Genomic DNA, 23283 nt, shown 5'->3' on the forward strand with positions numbered 1-23283 from the left:
TGACCATAAGCCATTAGTACCACTAATGAGCACAAAAATCTTGGGAAATTTACCACCTAGAATTCAATGCTTTAGTGTTTGATGAGATTCAACTTTGTGTAACTCATGCTGCTGGCACAAATCTATTTACTGCTCATGCTCTATCTTGAGCACTTTTAAGTTGTCACTCATAGAGTGACAGAGAATGTCAGGCCGAAACTAACACCTATGTTGATTTCGTAATTAGTAACTTGCCCACATCAAATACTCACTTGAACAAATAAAGTGTGAACATTGAAATGATTCAATTAGCAAACAACTTATACACTCCTGTATAAAGGGGTGGCCAGAGAAATCCGCTTTTGACGGAAAACTTCAATCATACTGGGCCGATAGAGCTCAATTTACAGTTCAAAATAGTCTCTTAATGAAAGGTACATTCCTGGTCATATCAGAATCACTTCAAAAAGAAATCCTAGAGAGAATTCACAATGGTCACCAAGGCATAGTTAAATGCTGAGAATGTGACAAAACATTAGTTTGGTGGAAAGGACTAAGTACTCAGCTAGAACACTTGGTAAAATCTTGCCAAAACTGCATCGAAAACTCAAGAGATCAAGCCAAACCAATGATATCAAATGAATTTCCAAGCTGACCTTGGCAAAGAGTTGCACCAGACTTGTCTGAACTGAATGGTCAAACATATTGCTTGGTGACTGATTATTTTTCATGATACATCAAAATAGCAAAATTGCAAAGGCAAAGATTCAAAAGCAATTGTCAATCATCTCAAATCAATCTTTATGTGATACAGTATACCAGAAGTATTAGTTTCAGATAATGGTATGCAATACACATCTGCAATACTCAAAGAACTTGTGACAAATTATGGATTCAGGCATATTACAAATAGACCAAAATATTCACAGAGTAATGGTCTCACTGAAAGAACTGTTCAAACAATTAAAAGAATGCTTAAAAATGCAAGCGATCCTTACATAGCTCTTTTTACATATTGCACAACATCATTACCGAATGGATACAGCCCTGCTGAATTATTATTGGGAAGAAAATTACCAACTACTCTGCCAATGGCACCAGAAAACTTACAGCCAAAATGGCCAGATTTAATGAAACTGAAGAAATTGGAAAACTATCAAAAGCAAACTCAAAAATAAATTATGATCGTTGACATTGTGCTTGAAATATGTAAAGACTTCAGGTAGGGAATAAGGTATGGACTAAAGATAGTTTTTCTTCAGGCATTGTTAAATCTGAGGCATCTATCTACACCTTGTCTATACATGGTAATAACTCACGTGGGACAGAAACGGATCTTTCACACATTCAGGATGATTGTCAAAACCACCTGTGCAACTGAACTTGTAAAAATGAAGCTGAGGTAGCTTGTTTAGAAAAGAGGTGATCAGATCACATTTCGGTTTAATGTTCACATACTCAGGAGGGGAGATGTAGTATAAGCCTTACTATAATTAGCTTTCAAATATCACTTGGACTAGAACTGATATACACCAACAGCTGGTTTATGTTTATATGTTCGCTAGGGTTTAAATTCCATGGGGGAAAATACTTTTGGGGCAGTCTTTTCTCCCCTTCCTAAATGTACTGATGACTTGTATTTATTAAATAGTTTAGAATGCCTTCTGCAGTTATTCATCAATAACAAATAACATTACAGAGGTGGCTCTGAAAGACATCATGAATCAGTACTGAATTTTCACAAAGACCCACAACAGGATGTTCAAACTAAAAGATAATGACCTGACGTGATATTCTATATCTCTGAATGTAAAATCTGTCCTGAATGGCATTGAGAACTTAAAATCAAGGGACAAATATGCAAAAAGAAAGAAATCCAATTTTCACCATTCTGCATATGTTTGGGGAAAATAGCCAATCAGAAACACCTAAGTGGCCAGCTAAATGAAAATCTACTGGAAACAAATTAAGATGCTTTACCCAACCCCCATTTCAGGCAAAAATGAAAATAATCTTATGGGGTCAATGAGTTAATGGGTAAATTTTGATGATGTCAATAAATTTGAGTATTCCTTGCTGATTTGATCATTTGTGCATACCACTGTACTGAAACTGCAAACCATTTCTTGACAATTTCAAAGAAAGTTTCATGAAATCCATAAACTCCATGTTCCAGGTTTATGTCAAGAGGTTGTACCATCCTTCTGAGGTCTGTAAGTTCAATATCATTTACAATACACCAAAGCTGGTGTTACAGAAAAGCAGAAAGATGTAGCTCTGCGATGATACCAAATAATGTAGACTTTCTACTCACACAAAAAATACATCAGAAATACTTAATGTTTTAGACAGATCTTTTTACCTTGAAAATCGACAGTTTTGAAATTGGAGTGTGTCCACATTTTGGAATTTTTGGTCTCAGTTCTAAAGCAGACTGGTATGAACTGCACACAGACAGAAAAACCTCCATAAAAGGTAGCATAAGTTTGAAATTTCGAGTAAAAGGGGTGCCAAGAAAAAACAAAAACAAAATCCCCCTAAAAAAACAATTAAACCAAAAACAAGTCTAATTTACACCCCTCTGCACATGAACACAGTAATAAGCCATTCAAAAACACTTTTTATACACCTACGCGTTTAGCTAAATGAAAATCTCTTGAAAACAGATGTGTTTTGATGCATTTAGAATTAACACTCCAAATGTTTCCTACTCCCATTTCAAGTGAAACTGAAGAATCTCTAGAGGTCTAGGAGTTACAAAATGTACAAAAATCTAATCAGACTTACAGGTTTGACAGTTTTCAGCATTTTAATAGCAAATTTCTCCATGTTCTTGTGTGCTTCTCCAAACCTGGTAAATGCCTCACTGGCTGCAGGCTGGGGCTCTCTCACACCAATGCTGCTGAAAACTTCTCCAAAGGCTGAAAAATAAATCATAAGAGTATGTATAAATATGAGAGAAATCCAATTCAAAATACATTCAAACTAATGAAAACTATTTTAAGGACCACCCATTTACAGTAACCAGCTATCATGCCAGAATGTTTGTCTGCCTGACATCTGAGTATATCTCAGTTCTATGTTTATGTTTTCCAACAGAGGTGGCAATGTTTTGTTTGTTTTACTTGGCAGGATGAAAAGCACTTTCTGCTAAAATATTTTGAAGCTCTTTTGATGGTGTGTCCCTTCTTTCCAAATCCATGATGGGAAACAATCTTGAATGTAATTTGAGATAATATAAGAGAATGTAAATCATTCAAATTTTATCTTATTTCCACAGATGTGGCTTTCATTTTGTAGGCAAGGCAAACTGTAAAAGAACAGAGATGAGAAATGTTCCATATTGATATAACTTTAGTACCAGATAATGTCCTCTGAAGACAAATGTAAAATCAAATAAATCTGGACAAATGCAATTAATCTCATCCACAATTTCAGAAAAAAGAAGCTGCATGTCAAACTAAACTGACATTTAACATTCAAAGGTAAAGTTCTGCTGTGGAAACATGTCTAGGTGAATGGGAATTCAGGGGGCATAACTTCCATAAATGAGGAAGTAGGAAACTAAAAAGGAACTTCCCTAACTCAGTAATTAAAAACGCACATAACAAATTTACATGGAATCTAAAAGTGCTTGAAAGTGTTATGCAGCACCAAAAAAAAGTTTAGGGGGCAATCTGGGTTCATAAATATCAAAGTCCTAAATGATAGACATCAAAATCACTCAGTCTTATTGATAGCTATATGTTTGTGTTATTTTGTCTGAGTATGAAGTAAGAAATGTTGTTGTTATTGTTGTAGGGTTTAACACCATTTTTCAGCACACGATAAGCTGTACATGGCGGCCAGTATTAATGGTGGAGAAGACCCCGGGAAAACCCCGGAAAGAACCACCGACCCACGAGAAGCTACCAGCAAGCTTTCTCACATATCCACGTTGGCTGAATCTGAGACTCGAACCCACGCAGACAGAGGTGAGATGACAGTGATCAGTAACAGTGCTTGAGACCACTCGGCCACTCAGGACCCCTAGTAAGAAATGTCACAAAGTTCCTAAAGTTCAAAGTTCAATCTTGCAATCTTAGTTGAGAATCAGAGATGTCCATATGTGGAATAAACACAGAGGTAAACAATTTTCCACTTCACTACCTACTGCTTTGTTGCAAAAATGAATCTTTAACGTTCAGTTCTACTTCTAACAATATAAATTCCACTTAACAACGGGAAGAAAACATACCAAGTTTATTACAAACAAAAACACAGTCTAAAGACTGCAAAATGTACAACAGAAATGTGCTAAATTTAAAATGTAGTGTCCATTCCAGTTGACAAAGCATGATGTAATGCTTTTTGAGATTAAATCTGTCTCTGTGATTTCTTTTATATTCCAGAGTAAAAATTATTTTTTTTGTGGCTTAAAAATTATTTTCTTTTAGTACTTTAATTTGTGGATTAGGGAAGAAGCCATATCATTTCCACACAAGTCCTACTGTTTCCAGAAAAGTCCTGATGTTTCCACAGAAGTCTTACGACAGAAATATTTTAGTTCATGGGTTTTTTAATTGATAGTTTACAGCAACCACCAAATCCATGAAAAGTGGTATTCCCAAAACAATGTTTTCATAGCACTGTGTGAAATCACAATTTAAATCCATGAAAATTGGATTCCCCTCCAAAAATGTATTCATGGTAAAGTGTGAACTCACAATTTAAATCCATGAAAATTGGTATCCCCCAAAATACTGTATTCATGGTACAGCGTGCATGAAATCAAAATTTAAATCCATGAAAATTGGTATCCCCCAAAATAATGTATTCATGGTACAGTGTGAATGAAACAACAATTTAAATCCATGAAAATTGGTATCCCCCAAAATACTGTATTCATGGTACAGTGTGCATGAAATCACAATTTAAATCCATGAAAATTGGTATCCCCCAAAATAATGTATTCATGGTACAGTGTGAATGAAACAACAATTTAAATCCATGAAAATTGGTATCCCCCAAAATAATGTATTCATGGTACAGTGTGCATGAAATCACAATTTAAATCCATAAAAATTGGTATTCCCCAAAATAATGTATTCATAGTAGAAGTTGCTATGTTTGTGATGTGAGTTACAATCAAATCAAACTATTAGAGACATGCAAGATACTCATTATTCTCACCTGCTGACCCTGCCAGAGTTCAACACAAGATGGCATGTTTGTAATGTCAAGTTGAAGAAAATCAATCTCAACACACATTTGCCTTTTACTTTTTGATGCCTAGTTTGATAATGTACGAACACAGACTGCAATCTCATGATGTCACTGGCACTAAACCATGTATAGACTTGACTCTGAAATAACGCACATCAATATACAACATACCTTTATGTGACTGTGACAGATCAAAGGTGGCCTTAAGCAGTCTCTTGGTGAACTCTATCAGGCCTTTGTAGGTCTCGGCTGTCCTCTCCAACTCCTCCAACTTCTTCACCAAACCATCTATAATGAATGGGAATTGTTTACTAAATACCTGTATAATCAATCAAAACATGCTCCCGAAATCACTCTTGCATTTAAAAAGGTGATTTATACAATGGTAATCCTTTTAGATATACTCAAAACTGACAAATAATCAAAGACATGGAAAAACTATATTTAAAATAGCAAATGAATTTTTCTCTTCATTAAACATTAAGTCTGAGAAAGTGTGTGCCTTCCTAACATTTTCTATGTACTTCTATATGGTTGCAATTTTATAATGTAATTTTCAATAATTTTTTATATTTATGACTCTGTTTTAAAGATATTCAACGCTGAATAAGATCTGCAAAACAAGAATAAGAAGGTTTTAATTTCCCAAGGCACTTCCTGCTGAAAAGATAATTAACAAAAACCCAGCAAAATTTAAATAAACTTAATGAAGATACATATTCAAAATGTTTATTTTGTGAAAATGTATCTTATTTCCCCATTATAAATATAATTTACAATGTTTTTTTAGACCAATATATGTCAAAACAGTTGTAAGTAAGCTATCTTCAATGTATTTTTGTTGTTTATTAATCTTTTAACTGTAATCTTTTCAATTTAAGAGTAAGTCAGTGAAGTCACATTTCCTTTATCAGGGATTCTCTTTGACTCCTTAAGAAGTGTCCCTAACTTGCAGAAATGTGTCAAAATTAGATTGGGACTTATCATTTTTTTCAAAAAATTCTATACAAACAGCATATGGACTCTTGATGGGACCCACTGTGCAAAAGTCCTGAATCAAGTCATGCATCTATGCTCCTTTTCACAGCAATCTGTGAAATTTACAATGTTTCCTAAATATGTTTCCTCTAATCATTTTCCTTACAACAGTCTCATCTGGTTAACCTAACTCATATTTATCTAGTAATTGCTTTGACACAATGCCATAGCAGAAATGACATGTTCAACCTTAGGCTAAAGATCACATTTTATGCAATATTTGTTACTATGTCCCCAAGCCTTTATTTTGTGTGACATGCTTTTTTGTCACCACATTTTGTTTTTACTTTAGTAATTATAAAAGCTTGAACATATTGACTTCCATGTCTATGATGAAACTATTGATTGAAATACTTGCCCAAAGCAATCAGAAATCACAATTTTCAGATTGTGATTCATTTTAAATAAATAACTCTGGCATTTGAAATAATGATGGTTTGTTAAGTTGTCTGCTGATTTACAGCGCGAAGTCATTGATGGTCAATAGATTAAGTATTTTCAAGGTTAAATTACTGACAAAAGAAATAAACATTTGGAAGGAATAAATTTACTGAGATAAATAATTCAGAATTTAATCAATTACCATGTTGAAAAAAAAAGTAACTTAGACAAAAGGGAAATACTGACTAAAATAACGGAAGATAATGGGTGAAGATGTAAGTTAAATGAGAGCAAGACCCAGAATGAAAATCCAAAGCTCAACTTTTTTCCGGCACGCCAGATATTTGAATTTCCAAAAATGTTGTTATGTGTCATTTGGTAAGACATGTTACTCTGATTGCCTCAGCATAATACAACTTTTCATGTATTGATATGCCTAATAACAATATTCATACTACCTAATATAGTGATTGACAGGTGAGGCTTGACATGTAATTGATTACCTATCAGTTTTTGCTGGTTATAAAGAGGAAAAAATAAGCTTACAAGTCCATGTGTCATGAGATCAGCCAATAGCATTACATTTTTCACACATGAACGGCAATAAAGCTCCACCTGCTTGAATAATCAAAGGTATGGTACCCTTCCTTTCAAACTCTACCAACTCATCATCAAAGTCCATCTCAGAACTCAACCTTTACTGAAAAACTATTTGATTTGTGCAAGAGGAAAAGATCCCCAAAATGAAGTAGTTCCTCTTAAGCTACTTTCAACAAACATCTGAGTTGTCATGAGAAAATAGATTGCAAGAACTTGTCAACCATCAACTGATACCCACCATTACAAAGAATTGCTCTGCTAAGGCCTAGAGCATCTGCTGTGTTGGAATTCAGGGTCTCTACAACTCGGTGCTTCACTTTCTTTAGAACTGGAATAGATCAAGAAAGTTTACTGCACTATGCAATGAGTCTAAAAAGATACAAAAGTGGGCTATGATTGCTTGATACTTGTCTATTCAGGCAGTTGTTTCAAGCTTAACAATATATATCTCAGTGAAGACTTAGCACCTAATGTTAATCTTACAACTTCTTCATTTGGATGTTCCGCATTAGCAATAAGGTCCATGGCATTACAAAATCTTAATCACTCAGATTTCCAATATGATAGGGTCCAAAATATAATATGTACATGAACCACCAAGAAACTGTGATTATATTTTCTAATCATTTTTAGCAAAATTAATGAATAAGGACATATGCGAACCAATTTTATTTACCAAGCAATATGTGTGAATCTGAGCAGGATATACTCATAGTAAATGTGGAAAGCAGAATAAATATAGTAAATAGGACATATAGTAAATATAGTAAATAGGACATATTAAATAGTAATTATAGATGGTCCCGTCAGTTTATATAGCTGTTCATGTGTAAATAAATTACAAATATCCCTGCAACTAAAAATCTTCATGTCTCCATACCACGGACTTGCTAAGAAATGGTTTACAAAGATGGGTATAAAGTGTCTTGGTAATAAGAATTCTACAGTTCTAAAAACCTAGCGGTCTGAGTGATCTGGCCATCTGTAAGACTGAATAATATAGTGCACCTTAATGCTAAAGCTAAATGACTGAATGAAGAAGTCAAAGATTGGCATTAATCGCTAAGGTATACTCAGCCAAGTGTATGCATCCTCTTATTTTTCATTTAAACTTATCAAATAAAAACAAAGTTTAAAAAAAATTGACAATATGCAGGCCTCTTCAATATACCAGCATAAATGAAGCCCATTTCAAACCTTCTAAATTTCTGACTCAAAAATATTTATATATAGCCACAGTAGACATGCATTCATATATACCAGATATACTTGCTTTCAATTCAAGTCCAAATGGAGACAATATGGACCCTGCATAGATCCAGATCTATGTGATAGCAGATCTGGGTTTGTGTAGTTTCCAGATGGACTCAACTTATTAGCGCATGTGCATGGATTTGAAATTCCCACCATGAGAAAACATATTTTAATGAGGTCTGGTCTTCCAGAACTAGAAGCCCAGGCCTCTGATACCCAAATCAACTATCATCTGTCTGCACCTTACCCTTTCCTGTTGGACTTGATGATGTTGTACTCCATCCACTCATTTCTTAACAGGGCCTTAAAAGGCTTACTTCTGGATACATCAAGAAGTCATAACTTTGAAGTGCAGCCCCAAGGGATCACTACTGGCATTGTCTTGCTACTTTTGAAATTGCCCTTTACATCATCAGAGATGTGGCCCTGGAAGCTGTCTAACACAAGAATATTGTCCTGACACCTGGTGTGCACATGCCATATTTTCATTGTCCAGAATTTCATATCGGTTGTGTCCATACACCCATTTTCCTGGGCTCTGATGATGAGTGCATATGAAGGTGGCTTTAGTTGCATTACTCTCTTCCCCTTAAATATAACATGTACTGAAGACATACCATCAGCAGCAACACTGAAAACTGTAATAAGGTGTCTCTTCTCCAATCCTGTGCTGTGCATGAAAACAGATTTCACTCCTTTTGTCTCTAATGTTCTATCTTGAATCATATCAAAGAAGGCAGGAGGTTCATTCATGTCACCAATCAGGTGTATGAGATAATAATTATTCATGCCCTGTATGTCGACAAATTGCTGAAATTAATTCATTCAAGGTCACAGAAGTTCACATTCTAAATACCCATAAATTATACGACATAAATTTCTGTCGCCAACATCCAGAAAGTGTAGAACTGTTATTGTGTGGTATGATGAGGGTGACAACCTTGTTGATGTGAATACAGGATGGAACTGGTAAAACTGCATATCTCTCTGCTGAAGTACCCATTTCATGATGTAATCACTGACCTTAAGAGGGTAGATCTGCTTCCACCCACCTTTTCCATAATTTCCATACTTTATGGGTCATGATAATTGGTTCTTGTTCATATTTTGACATTGAATTATTTGGGTGCCGTATACACACCATGGGCATTTGCATAATCAGCTATTTAATAATCCTATAGCAATCACATTTGTCGCTAACCTACTTGACACTACTGTCAGGCAGGAATCTGGCTTTCACATTTTACTTGAGGGAATGGTGGATTTCTGGTTTTAACCCTGGTTTCTGACTTGAAAGCAACAAAGGGTCGCAGTGCATTAGTAGGTTGTACTGGTGGTAGAGGTGAAGCTGGACCAGGATGAGAGACTTGGTGGAAATAACTTATAAACTTATTTTCAGCATTTTGCAAGCATATGATCACTCCACATTAGTGGCTTCATTTTTATCACTAGCACAGTGTCTGAAAGTTGAGTTTGGGATCTGAATACTGAATTTCTTTCACTAATTCAACAATGAAACAGAACATCAATGAGTAGGATTTTCCTTTAATGGTTCTATAACATGCAATCAAAAAGAAATTAACCTGGCCAAAGATTATCATTCTGCATAACTAATTAAAAAACCACAGAGAACATGATACAACAAGCTTACTGCATCCATTACTAGTCACCTGTACGTCAATTATTGTCAACACCTTGGGCATTTGCATTCAGGTTTGTTGGTTTAGATGTTTAATGTTATCTTAACAGGATTTACCTTTCAAAATATTACCTCTTTTTATAATATATTAAGGACTTCATAGAACAATATAATAACATAATGATACTTTAATCATAAAAAATGTTTGGACTTACTCAACTCAAACATACTCAAAATATTACTCTTTACTCAAACTTTTCCAAATGAATACTCAGAATTTTAAATTTGTATGAGCATCTGTCTATACAAGATAATACTGATCTATTGTAGACTTAATGGAGGCCAAGATTAGAGCAGTATCTAAATTAGAATAATTACACTAAACCATCTATAAAAACAAGGAAAGCATGAATTACAACAAAAACAACAATAACAACAACAATAATAATAAGTAAATGAGTCACAAATTACTAGTATTTATAAAATGCATGGGTTTAATGAAGATGATAAATGAAATTATACTGAAAAACTTACAATATGACCGAGAAGTTTCAAATCGGAAAATTACCTATGTCAAGACTTTTCCCTTGCTTTGGGTCAGCGTGAAGTTTGTTATAGTTGATTGTGACTTCATCCTACAATAAAAGTGATACAGGTCAGGTGTGCTTAAGGATTACTTATGCCTGATCCCTATTTCACGTGGTCACCAATCACTCTCATGCACAGAATGATATTATGTCGATAAAACATGAAAGGGACTGACAGGGTTAAGAATGACATTATGGACGCAGACATCTGAGAAGATATGGATGAAAAGGACCAAGAGGGTTCAGAATGAGATCATGAATGCAGACAACATCTGACTGGATATGGATGAAAGGGACCTAGAGAGTTAAGAATGACATAATGAATGCAAACAACATCTGACAGGACATGCATGAATGGGACATAGAGGGTTAAGAATGACATCATGAATGCAGACAACATCTGACTGGATATGGATGAATGGGACATAGAGAGTTAAGAATGACATAATGAATGCAAACAACATCTGACAGGACATGCATGAAAGGGACACAGAGGGTTAAGAATGACATCATGAATGCTGACAACATCTGACAGGACATGTATGAAAGGGACATAGAGGGTTAAGAATGACATCATGAATGCAGACAACATGTGACAGAACATGCATGCAAAGGACCTAGAAGGTTAAAAATGACATCATGAATGCAGACAAGATCTGACAGGACATGTATGAAAGGGACCTAGAGGGTTAAAAATGACAATGAATGCAGAAAACATCTGACAGGACATGTATGAAAGAGACCTAGAGGGTTAAGAATGACATCATGAATGCTGACAACATCTGACAGGACATGCATGCAAGGGACCTAGAAGGTTGAGAATGACATAATGGATGCAGACATCTAACAGGATATCTATGAAGGGGACCTAGAGGGTTAAAAATGACAATGAATGCAGACATCTAACAGGATATCTATAAAGGGGACCTAGAGGGTTAAAAATGACATCATGAATGCAAACAACATCTGACAGGACATGTATGAAAGGGAACTAGAGGGTTAAAAATGACATCATGAATGCAGACATCTAACAGGATATCTATGAAGGGGACCTAGAGGGTTAAAAATGACAATGAATGCAGACAACATCTGACAGGACATGTATGAAAGGGACCTAGAGGGTTAAAAATGACAATGAATGCAGACATCTAACAGGATATCTATGAATGGGACCTAGAGGGTTAAAAATGACATCATGAATGCAGACAACATCTGACATGACATGCAAGAAAAGGAACTAGAAGGTTGAGAATGACATAATGAATGCAGACAACATCTGACAGGACATGCATGAAAGGGCCATAGAGGGTTAAAATGACATCATGAATGCAGACATCTAACAGGATATCTATGAAAGGGACCTAGAGGGTTGAATGCAGACAACATCTGACAGGATATGCAAGAAAGGGACCTAGAGGGTTAAGAATGACATAATGAATGCAGACTTCTAACAGGATATCTATGAAAGGGACCTTGAGGGTTGAACGCAGACAAAATCTGACAGGATATGCAAGAACAGTGTCAGACATGTACTTGTACATGTTATATCTAAATTCTCATGTAGTTTCTATCAGGTGACTTTTCCTCGCAATGAATAGCAGTGTGAAGTTTAAACATTTAGGAGTTTTTCAGAGATAACAAAAGTGACACAATGAACGTGACAAGTCAACTTGTTTGAGTTTTAAAACAATATGTAAAATGAGATTTTGTTTTAATTGGACAACTCATTGCGCTGTCTGCATTTGAAATCTTCCCATACACTGTGTTGTAGGTCTGCCAGTTTTATTAGCATCGCCTCGAGCTATGCATGAATGAGATAAGTTCATGTTTCTTAATCTCATCAGTGAATGCAAACAACATGCATGTATAATTAAAGTGCTTCTGTATTATATACTAAGCAAAAAGATCAGTACAAACCTGGATGAAACGAGACAAACCTGGATCAGATTTGTATAGACCTGGATCCACCTGTAAAGACCTGAATCAGATCAGTACAGACCTGGATCATTCAGTAAATTATGTGATAGCAGATCTGGGACTATATTGTTCACAGGTGATTTGTGGTATACTAAAGAATCAAATGTACTCATTAATAAGTCAAGCCCAATTGCAAACACAAAACAGACCCTGATCTGCCATATCAGTGTGCCAGCAGATCAGGGTCTCTGTTGTTTGTTCTACTGATTACTCCCAACACACTGCATAGACCCAGATCTGTCTGTGTATTATTCACCACATACCTGGGTCTGTGCAGTTTGCAGTATAGGGTAAACACAGTAATAAGGTTATACACTGTTGTTATAATGTTGCAATTTTTTAATTAAATAGGGCCAAACATGAATATAGGAAAAGGTACATAAAAGCAGTACTGAAAATGATCTTCCATTATCTATATTTTGAAGCAACAGACAGTGCTTATCATATCTGTACTATATGTAAGAATAATAAATTTACAGGTATATTACATAGACAATAACTGAAATGTTGTAACAAACCATTTACAAAACTCATCAAACCCATTATCACCTAAAACAACCTTTGTCCTAAATCTTTTCCATGTGAAATTGCTCAAAAATAAACAATACATACTATTTGTATTTGCTTACAAGTCAGGTCAAATTTCAAGCTGCATAGACTCAGATCTGCCATTGCATAATGTGCCAGCTGATCTGGGTCTGTGCAGTTTCTGAAGAGTAATCAGTAGAAAAAGAATGCATACTCCCAATCTGCTGGTGCATTATATGATCAAAGACCTGGTCTATCCAGTTAGCAGTTGGACCTGACTTATAAATGAGTTTTTACCGATTTAAGATGTGTACCTAAATTTATTGCTACTCTGAAAGTGCTGGTATTTTAACTGGTTTATTTACTGCAAGCTATCAAAATCTTAATTGAGTATGCACTCAAGCTGAGGAGTTCCATGAATGTGCCAAAGGTTTGTCTCAAGATATCCAGGCCTTGAAACAAACTGGAATTATAATCCAACGAGTTATTTTTGCTAAAGCCATGGGTTTCTTTACTCTTAAATCTGGAAGTGTTTCAGAAGAAAAGCATATTGTGTAGTTTTTACTGAACTAAAAATGCTGGAGCCATGAGTGTCCATGTGGTCTAAAGTGCTCACCATTACAGATCACTGCCATCTCACCTTTGTCTGAGTGGGTTTGAGTCTTGTGTGAGAAATGTGGGAAAGCTTGCCAGTAGCTTCTCGTGGGTTGGTGGTTCTTTCTGGGGTTTTCCCAGGTTCTTCCTCTACCATTAATACTGGCTGCCATGTACAGCCTATCTTGTGCTGAAAAATGGCGTTAAATGCTACAACAACAACGGAACTAGAAATACAAAATATAAATTTGAAAAAGTATGTTGTTGTTGTTGTAGGGTTTAACGCCATTTTTCAGCACAAAATAGGCTGTACATGGCAGCCAGTATTAATGGTGGAGGAAGAGCCCGGGAAAACCCCGGAAAGAACCACCGACCCACAAGAAGCTACTGGCAAGCTTTCTCACATACCCACGTTGATTGAATCCGAGACTCGAACCCATGCAGACAGAGGTGAAATGGCAGTGATCCGTAACGGAGAGTGCTTTAGACCACTCAGCCACTCAGGGCCCCAAAAAGTATGTTGAATAATGGCACTGACTTTATGAAGTGCTCTAAAATAGTGCATAAAATGCATTATAAAAAAGGCAATTGTTTCCGGGACTTTAACATGGACAAACAAGCTATAGTCAAACTCTATTTCACCAAACATATCAGACTGCCTTCTAAATAATGAGGAATTTGAAATGTTGCCACAAATGTTAGAAATAAATTTGTGCAAATAAATTTATAAATTTAGACATGTTTTTTTACAAGAAAAATATTCTTATTGAAGCCAAATCAACCAATGGGACTGACACTCTGCTGGTCTAAAAGAATTTCCTGAAATCTAAAATAAGATGGCTTCTTCTTTTTAACTACTAAGTGTTGGAGCCATCTTTCATATTCTAAAGCAATTTTTTCATTCCAATCCAACTATACTTCATAAAAAATCTTTAGGGGAAACCCCATACCAATACCATCATCCATTCAGGAAGAATGAGTGATAACAAGATTGTCAAGATGGCACAGTGCCCTTCACACTGAATGTAAGATTGGTAACATTTCTGTCTAGGACCAAATAGATATCATAAAATATGTTTTCATGCTTGTGTAGCAATAACACGGTTTTCAAGATGGACACAACAGTGGAGCTATTCAAGGTCAAATTAGCAAAATTTTCATTCTGGTCCAACATGACTCCATAAGAAGTCTTCCATTGAAAACCCACATCAATATGACAGTGAATATGACATTGAAAAACCTACATCGATATGATTTTCCAATCAGGAGAAGAAGTGACAAGATTTTTAAAAATGCCTGTCATGACAGCCATATTGAATGTCAGATCAGCAACATTTTCATTTAGGATCAACTAGACATAATAAAAGATTTTTAATAAAACACTCATGAGTAGCAATAACATGATTTCCAAGGTCAATATACATGCTAGTCTATTAATGACACATCAGTCCACAGTCGGAAAACAGAAGCTGCAAAACTGAAAATCCAAAACTTACTAAATCTAAAAATCTGAGTGGAGACCTGAAAGTTACTATGTAGTGCTATTTAATAATCAGAATCTGATTAAATTTTATGCATGAGATTCTTTACATTGATAAACATCTTGCAATGTGTCGATTTCTATGGATTATTACACTTGTGTATGAATATTTTTAACTAACCTTTATTGACTGAATCATTCTGGCCACCTCTACCTTTGTCCTTCCTTTGACAGATTGACCATTGACCCCCACGATCTCATCCCCCGAGGCCAAAGTTCCATCCTTAGCTGCAGGTGTGTTGTCAAATATCTGAACAACATAAAGGCAGGGACAGAGAGGTGCCCCACCCCCAATACTTATCCCTATTAGGTTCTTTTCATCTTTCTTTAGTTTGGCACTACCAGAAGTTACTGTCATGCCCCTGCAGAAAAAAAAGTTTTAAAAAAATGTTTAATTAGCTTGCAGAAAATGTTTCCTGATTCTGACATGTTTTAACGACTGATATAATGTCTTCTAACACAATCAATTGATTGGCTGATTGTGGATTTTATAATCACATGATAGTGTATGAAATCTGTGTATAGGTCAACCAGTGTAACCTTTCAATATTCACAGGGGACTAGTCCACACAGAACCCCTTAAACTGTGCAGGTACAATATGGAGAAAATATCTTGTTTAAACCCAGTATGCACAATATACATGTACCACTTTTCCTCCCTGTCGGGTGGACTAGGCCCTAATAATGACAATAGTAATTTCTTTATTTATAGAGACTGAATCAGATGAGTACAATTAATCTTGTCTGAGGCCCTCTGATACTCTCTCTCTCTCTCTCTCTAATGCAGCATGAGAATTTAATAACACAGGGAACTTATAATTTCATCCAGTTAACTCATTAAGCCTTGGTGCCACATTTATGTGTCAGAAAGTAGTACCTTACTTCTGAGCTCTGTAGTGTCAAGGTCAGTTAAGATACATCAATGTGGGTGGTATTACAGAAAAATAGACAGATGTAGTTCTACTAAATAATCTGAACTTTCTACTCTCACTACAAAATGCTGAGGGAAATACTTTTTTCTCCCCATCCAATTTCTTTATACCAAATATTTGCCAGTTGTCAGAATTGGACTTATGTGACTGGAGTTTTTACTTTTTTGCCTGAGATCTAAGACAGACCGGTCAGAACTGCACACAGACAGAGTGAACCTTTGCAAAAAGAAGGTTAAGTTGGGGAATTAGAGTAAAAAGTGGCCAGGACACAACAATGATGGGTCCAATAAGCAAAAAAAAAAGAACTCCAGCTTTTACCCTTCTGCACATTCCCAAGCCAAATAACCAATCAAAAATGGTTTCTCTAACACGACTAGGCATCAGGCTAAATGAAAATCTCTTGGCAACAGATGTTTTTGGATGTATTCAGAAGTAGACCCCAGAATGTTTCCAACTCCCATTTAAGGAGAAAATGACAAAAATCTCCATGGGTTAATAACTCTAATTTCTAATGCAGAAATGGAGGAGACCTGTTTGATTAACTTTGGAATGCAGTTTTAAAGTATAAAGTGCATGTGCTGACAACTGATCTTGAATATTTGTGTTCAGAATTCTGACATTTCTGGCAGTAATTAGGATCCAAGTTGGTGTATTACAGATTCTCTATAATGAAATATATTATTCATATAATTTGGAAGTGTCATAACAAACTTGAACACTTACTGTGTCTGTTTGATATATATTCTTTCTTTAATACTGAGCACATGAACAGTCAAAGTACTCAATGTTAATGTAATATTTATTAATGATTCAGCCAATACACTTCTGCAGACCCCTTATTTGGAGTCTAAAAGTCTTCATTAAATTTGCCTCAAAACACCCCACCAACTTGTAAAGACTGTCCCAAATGTTCCTTTGAAGAATTAGCTGATGAATGACCCCAGCAGACCTGGATCACACTCTCCAATCCTGATCAGTTCTGTCAAATCAGAACACACTGTAATTGATGCCAGCTGCAAAGAATTAGGCTGGTATTGCCTAATTTTCTTAAATTAGTAATTACACTACTCACTGAAATAGAATATAGACTGCTCAGGTGGGCTAGTGGTTAGAGAGTCTGCCTCAGATGTGGGAGGTTACAGGTTCAAACCCCTGCTGAGTCATACCAAAAACTTATAAAAATGGTACTAACAGCTGCCTCTCTAGGTGCTCGGCATTAAGAGGTCAGTCTTAGGACTGGTTGGCCTGGTGTCAGGATAATGTGACTGGGTAAGACATCATGCTATATGCCTGCAATATGATGCCCCAGTGCTAGACATCACTATAAACTGTCACACTGCAGATATTGTAGTGATGTGACTGAAAATTTGTTAAACCTACATTAAAAATCCAAATCACACACATTGAAATACATTAGTATCATTTATTTTTATTGGGCTCAATTTTCGTGGTTTTGTAAAAAAAAAAAAAAAGAAAGTCATTTTTGTGGGTACTTAAATTTGTGGTTTTGCTTCTCGAAGTTTGCATATTAGTAGGCATTTTATTTCACGCTTTAACCTCTACAAATACCCAACATAATGAATACAACAGAATCAAACTATGCCGACGCAAATGGCAGTCACTTTAATGTTTAAAACAATACTACCACCAGTATAAGGGGCCTCGAGTGGCCGAGTGGTCTAAAGCGGTCTCTGTTACAGTTCACTGCCATCTCACCTCTGTCTGCCCCGGTTCGAGTCTCGGATTCAGCCAGTGTGGGTATGTGAGAAAGCTTGCCAGTAAAACACCTGTCAAGATTAATCACTTTCGCCATGTTTTTGTTTGAGTGCTCAACATCAAAGGAATCTGATGCTGGAAAAAATATATTCACTGTAAATCATAAAGTTTTTTTTATTTTTAATATTTCAAATTCAAGTTTTATTCATACAGTAGTATAAATTGTTTACACAGAATTTAATGTTAATGGATATTAATTAGAAAATATGGATAATTAATGGACAGTGAAAGGCTGCTCTTGTACTTAATTGTTAAACTACATGTAACTTCAGCACACAGTATATAATGCTTCCACAAATTACTGGTGACAGTTCTATTAATGTACTAATACTTCCTGTCTGGTTTTGGAAGTGTGGTCCAGGGTTGCTGAAATGATCTTACATGGGTTATTAACCAGTGGATTTTTTTATGCAAACATTTGCGAAATTTTCTACAAGTGTTTCCTTGGAACGTAACAACTATGAGTAATGTGTTGAGATCATTTTAGGTTATTGTCAACAGCAATTATTTTGTCATCTCTAAGATGACATTATTAAAATTATATTCATTTGTCAACTCTAGCCATTTCTACTCAGTGGCTATGAGAATGATCAGTATTTATTGTCATCCCATTTTCGTTATATCAAACATCAAATATATGAGAGCTGTTTGTAGTTTTCATTTGAGCTTTGTATTTTGTACATCAAGTAGATGAATTGTGTGTTCACCATAAACATATATCTGCTGAGGATACTGAATCACCTTTTACGAAGTGGTAAGTCGTGTATAAATTAAGGAAATGATAAACATCCCAGTAAAAATCCCTACAGAACTATATACCACATTGTTCTTTCCTCTAATATTTGCCCATTCTTTGAAACCAATTTGTTAAATATGACTTAAACCTACGGCACATGTCAATCATACGTTTTTGCATCAGTTTATCATGAAAATAAAAACAGACTCTTTTCTAAAATCAAGTACCACTGATCAACCCTTGATGCAAGTGCTCTTTCACATAAATTACTTTACATAAAATCAAAAATGAGGCATCAAATAGAGAGGAAGTAATGAGCATGTTTTCTTGTGTATCGAAACATGCAACTGTGAAAACAGCAAACCCATAATGCACTGGCAGATCAGGGTTTATGCTATTCTCTCTACTTATGATATCAGGCAAACAGAATAGACTCAACCCACAAGTACATTATGTGATGCAGACTATAGCTTTATATTTCCGCTTGCCCCTTATATGTGCCTTAAAAATAACTGACTAAATATATATTACATGTACATACACAGGTTTGTCCTTGATCTGGGGCATCATGTAAACTGGGTCATCTGTCATGGATATAAAGAAAACAAGTTTCTGACATGGGCCATGAACTCCTATTTTCAGCTTTACCTTGGATCATTCAACTTTGTATGACCCTAGTAGAATGTCAATAGTATGATCTATTCTAGTTTAATTTTACAAAATATACATATATCATACTCAAAGCATGATACTATATACATAATAAGGTATCCTTCCATAATTTAAAAAAATCAAAATAGCAGAGATATCAATTAAAATCCAAAATCTTAAAATTTAAAGCAAACAGTGACAGGACAATTTAAATTCTGTTTGCAAGAGAGAAATAGGAAGAAATCTTGCACAACTACCAGAGCTCTGATAGACACAGTTCTTGAAAAGCCTGAAAGTTATCTGTGTACAAACTTAACTGGCACTCTAGTAACAATCTACATGGTCAAAATGAGCAAGTGGTCATTATACATGTAAATACATTTATGTATTATGTGAAAATGTGATCTTTGAAATTTAGTCCTTGCATCTGTATACTGACTACAGCAGGCTGTAATGTGTACTATATGGTATGTACATGCACTCACTTAAGATTCAAGTTCAACTCCAAACTGCATAGTTTATTTGGAGTAATTAGTTGAACACATAACACAGACCCTGATCTGCAGGCATATTATGCTATGGCAGATCAGCATCTATTGTTGTTTGCAGTTTACTTGACTTTATGTCATTAACATCACATTCACTATACTAGGCTGAATTGTGAACTAGTCCCCACACCCATTAACATCACGTCTTTGCAACAATGGAAAGATTAAAGTTTCAAGACTGAACTAACATCTTCAGCTTTTCAATACTTGTCTAGATTTACAACAACATTATTCTTAACTTATATACATCAAAGGTATAAAGAATCGATAATGACATCAAACTTGTAATTTATTACCTCAGTGTTATGTATCAGAGGATATGTCCAATATCTGAAGATTTCTCCAATATTTGAGGATATGTCTAACATAAAATATATAAAATATTTGAGGATATGTCTAATATTAAAGAATATGCCTAATATTTGAAGGGTTGAAGACATTAATAGTAGTTTTACTGACAGTTTAAAAAATTCAGGAGAAAAGTAGCAGAACATCTTATTATTGATGTCAGTACTTTGCAGAGTGTTATGACATCATAACAGCATCATAATTTCAAACATGATTAGTTTGGAGTGTTATTTTACAACACAGCAACATAATTAGGTTCTTTACTGCTATGGCAATTGGAGCAATGTGCTTTGCCACAGGAGACACCACAGTAGCTGGCTGGAGCTCATGTAATGGTTGATTTCAAAACTTTACCCTTTTGTTTGTGAGTTGGTAAAATGGAAGAATTAAAACTCTCACCCTTTTGTTTATGAGTTGGAATAATGGAGGAATTCAAACCCCTACCCTCTGTTTGTGGGTTGGAATAATGGAAGAATTAATTCTCTCACCCTTTTGTTTGTGAGTTGGAATAATGGAAGAATTCAAACCCTTACCCTTTTGTTTGTGAGTTGGTAAAATGGAAGAATTAATTCTCTCACCCTTTTGTTTGTGAGTTGGAATAAAGGAGGAATTCAAACCCTTACCCTCTGTTTGTGAGTTGGAATAATGGAAGAATTCAAACCCTTACCCTTCGTTTGTGAGTTGGAATAATGGAGGAATTCAAACCCTTACCCTTTTGTTTTTGAGTAGGAATAATGGAAGAATTCAAACTCTCACCCTTTTGTGTGTGAGTTGGAATAATGGAAGAATTCAAACCCATACCCTTTTGTTTGTGAGTTGGAATAATGGAAGAATTCAAACTCTCACCTTTTGTTTTTGAGTTGGAATAATGGAAAACTCTCACCCTTTTCTGTGTGAGTTGGTAAAATGAAAGAATTCAAACCCTTACCCTTTTGTTTTTGAGTTGGAATAATGGAAGAATTCAAACTCTCACCCTTTTGTTTTTGAGTTGGATTGGTGGAAGAATTCAAGCCCTTAGCCTTTTGTTTGTGAGCTGGGCACATTATTGAGCCATTGCACCTCTTCCATTTTCAACAGTTTATCTTTGATTGTACTGCTACTATTCTAAAAACTGAGCTTATGTAAATGCATTGCTGGACATCAATAGAATCCATTCTAATCTTAGCATTTTGTCTGGGGACCAAACATTTCAAAGGGAGGCCAAGGATATTCCAAAGAAGAAAACTAAATTCTGGTCAACAAAGAGCTTTAAAAAAATACCCTCCAATGGCTCTGATTGGAAAGAAAAATATAAGTACTCTGACATAATAGATGACATGTTTTTGGAAAGAAAATCCCATGCTCCCAACCAACTCCCAAAGGTTAAATGATCAATCCCTTATATTTGGGAAAATATACAATGAAATATAAAGTCTTGACAGCAATGCAGCAGCTCTGAAATCTGTAACAACGAAATATGTCTAAACGTTTTTTTCTTTCACTTATTCATTATCCTCTCTCTCTCTCAATGACACACACACACACACACATGGATGGATGGAACAAAATAGTCCCTGGTTTGTATGTGAAAAATGCAAGGTCAGCAACAGTTATCTATCTGCTCATGCCTCATCATCTACTCCAGGGTGGTTATTAAAATTCTTGTCCAGTAACCCTGAACAATTAGAAACAAGAGTACTGTGAGTGGCACAATATATACCTGACCCATGTTTAATAATCATCCATGTATATAACTGATGTTTTTCTTTCAGTCACACTGACCATGACTATGGACCTTTTGACCCCATTATCAGTATACTTCTTTCATACCCTAAGTGCAAGCTATCCACTGGGCCACGACTGGCCAAGTGGTCTAAAGCGCTCACTGTTCTGGATCACTGCCATCTCAGGCTCGGCTAACATTGGTACGTGAGAAAGCTTTCCTGTAGCTTCTCGTGGGTCGGTGGTTCTTCCCAGGGTTTTTCCTCCACCAGTTATAATGGCCACCATGTATTGTGCTCAAAATGGCAATAAACCCTACAACAACAAGTAGCTATCCACAAAGTCTGGTCCAGTTACTGTGTGTTTGATAAATCAGGGAGTGAGAGGAATGATGTACTGTAAGAAGAAACTCAAACTGCCATTTAAAGAATGTGCCAAGAGGTAAAGTTTTCTTACATGGTATCTTCCCAGGGGAGGAGCACATGTTTGTTCTTGTCGTAGAACCACTCATCCAAGTCTTCTTCAGGAAGCATTTCATACTCGTAATCCGCATAACTCATTATTCTGCTACTGTTTATCAAGTACTCCTATGTCATGATAGAAAATGAGCATGAGTGTGTCACCAACAACCTTTCCAAAACATTTCTAATAATCTCTTTTCCAACAGATGAATCATAGATAATTATCAACCAAACCAATAAGCTTCCTTATAAAAGGTATTAAGAATAATGACTTTTATTTTACACAACACTTTGAGGCCACAACATGAGAAAACACAAGACACTTGAATAACATTTGTTAATCTACCAAGGTATCTCCAAAACAATATAACCAGTGTACACCTAACTGTAATTTTTTCAGAGTCATGATTAACAAGAGTAGGTACAGTATCTGAAATGGCTTATGTCATACAATCCACATAGGCAGATCTATGACCAGCCAACCTGTTTGGAAATTTCCATCAAGCAGAGAAAACATTACCAAAATAAACAGTAGTGTACTGAATCCACACAACAGACCCCTGGTAACGTACAGAATCCACACAAGACCCCCTGGTAATGTACAGAATCCACACAAGAGCCCAATGGTGTACTAAGAGTAAATAGTGCCCAGGGTGACAATAAAGGCCCAAAAGGGTTTTGACTACCCAATACCTCTGGTGCCCATGGTTTTAGTGCCACAAGACCTCTGGCATCTAGGGTAACCACCCTGTCCACCCATGTAAGTACTAAAACAGACTCCTGGTAATGTACAGAATCACACAAGAGA

General features: G+C 35.7%; 1 protein-coding gene across 3 annotated transcripts in view; it reads right to left on the bottom strand.

The window, feature by feature from the left end:
* LOC149802871 (PRKCA-binding protein-like) overlaps window positions 1-23283 on the bottom strand; it is a 60745-nt gene that overhangs the window by 23274 nt on the left and 14188 nt on the right. For 2 of the 3 annotated variants that reach the window (XM_089952317.1, XM_089952318.1), the window contains exons 2-7: window positions 22471-22601; window positions 15444-15684; window positions 10665-10731; window positions 7442-7531; window positions 5356-5472; window positions 2767-2900 (exon numbers count right to left, since the gene is read on the bottom strand). In XM_089952317.1, coding sequence (XP_089808443.1) covers window positions 2767-2900; window positions 5356-5472; window positions 7442-7531; window positions 10665-10731; window positions 15444-15684; window positions 22471-22601 — 780 coding nt within the window. The remainder of the gene's footprint in view (window positions 1-2766; window positions 2901-5355; window positions 5473-7441; window positions 7532-10664; window positions 10732-15443; window positions 15685-22470; window positions 22602-23283) is intronic. The other variant, XM_089952316.1, reaches the window with a different exon arrangement.

The sequence above is a fragment of the Sinohyriopsis cumingii genome, chromosome 3 (genome assembly GCF_028554795.1).
Source record: "Sinohyriopsis cumingii isolate HCF-2022 chromosome 3, ASM2855479v2, whole genome shotgun sequence".
Classification (NCBI taxonomy): domain Eukaryota; kingdom Metazoa; phylum Mollusca; class Bivalvia; order Unionida; family Unionidae; genus Sinohyriopsis; species Sinohyriopsis cumingii.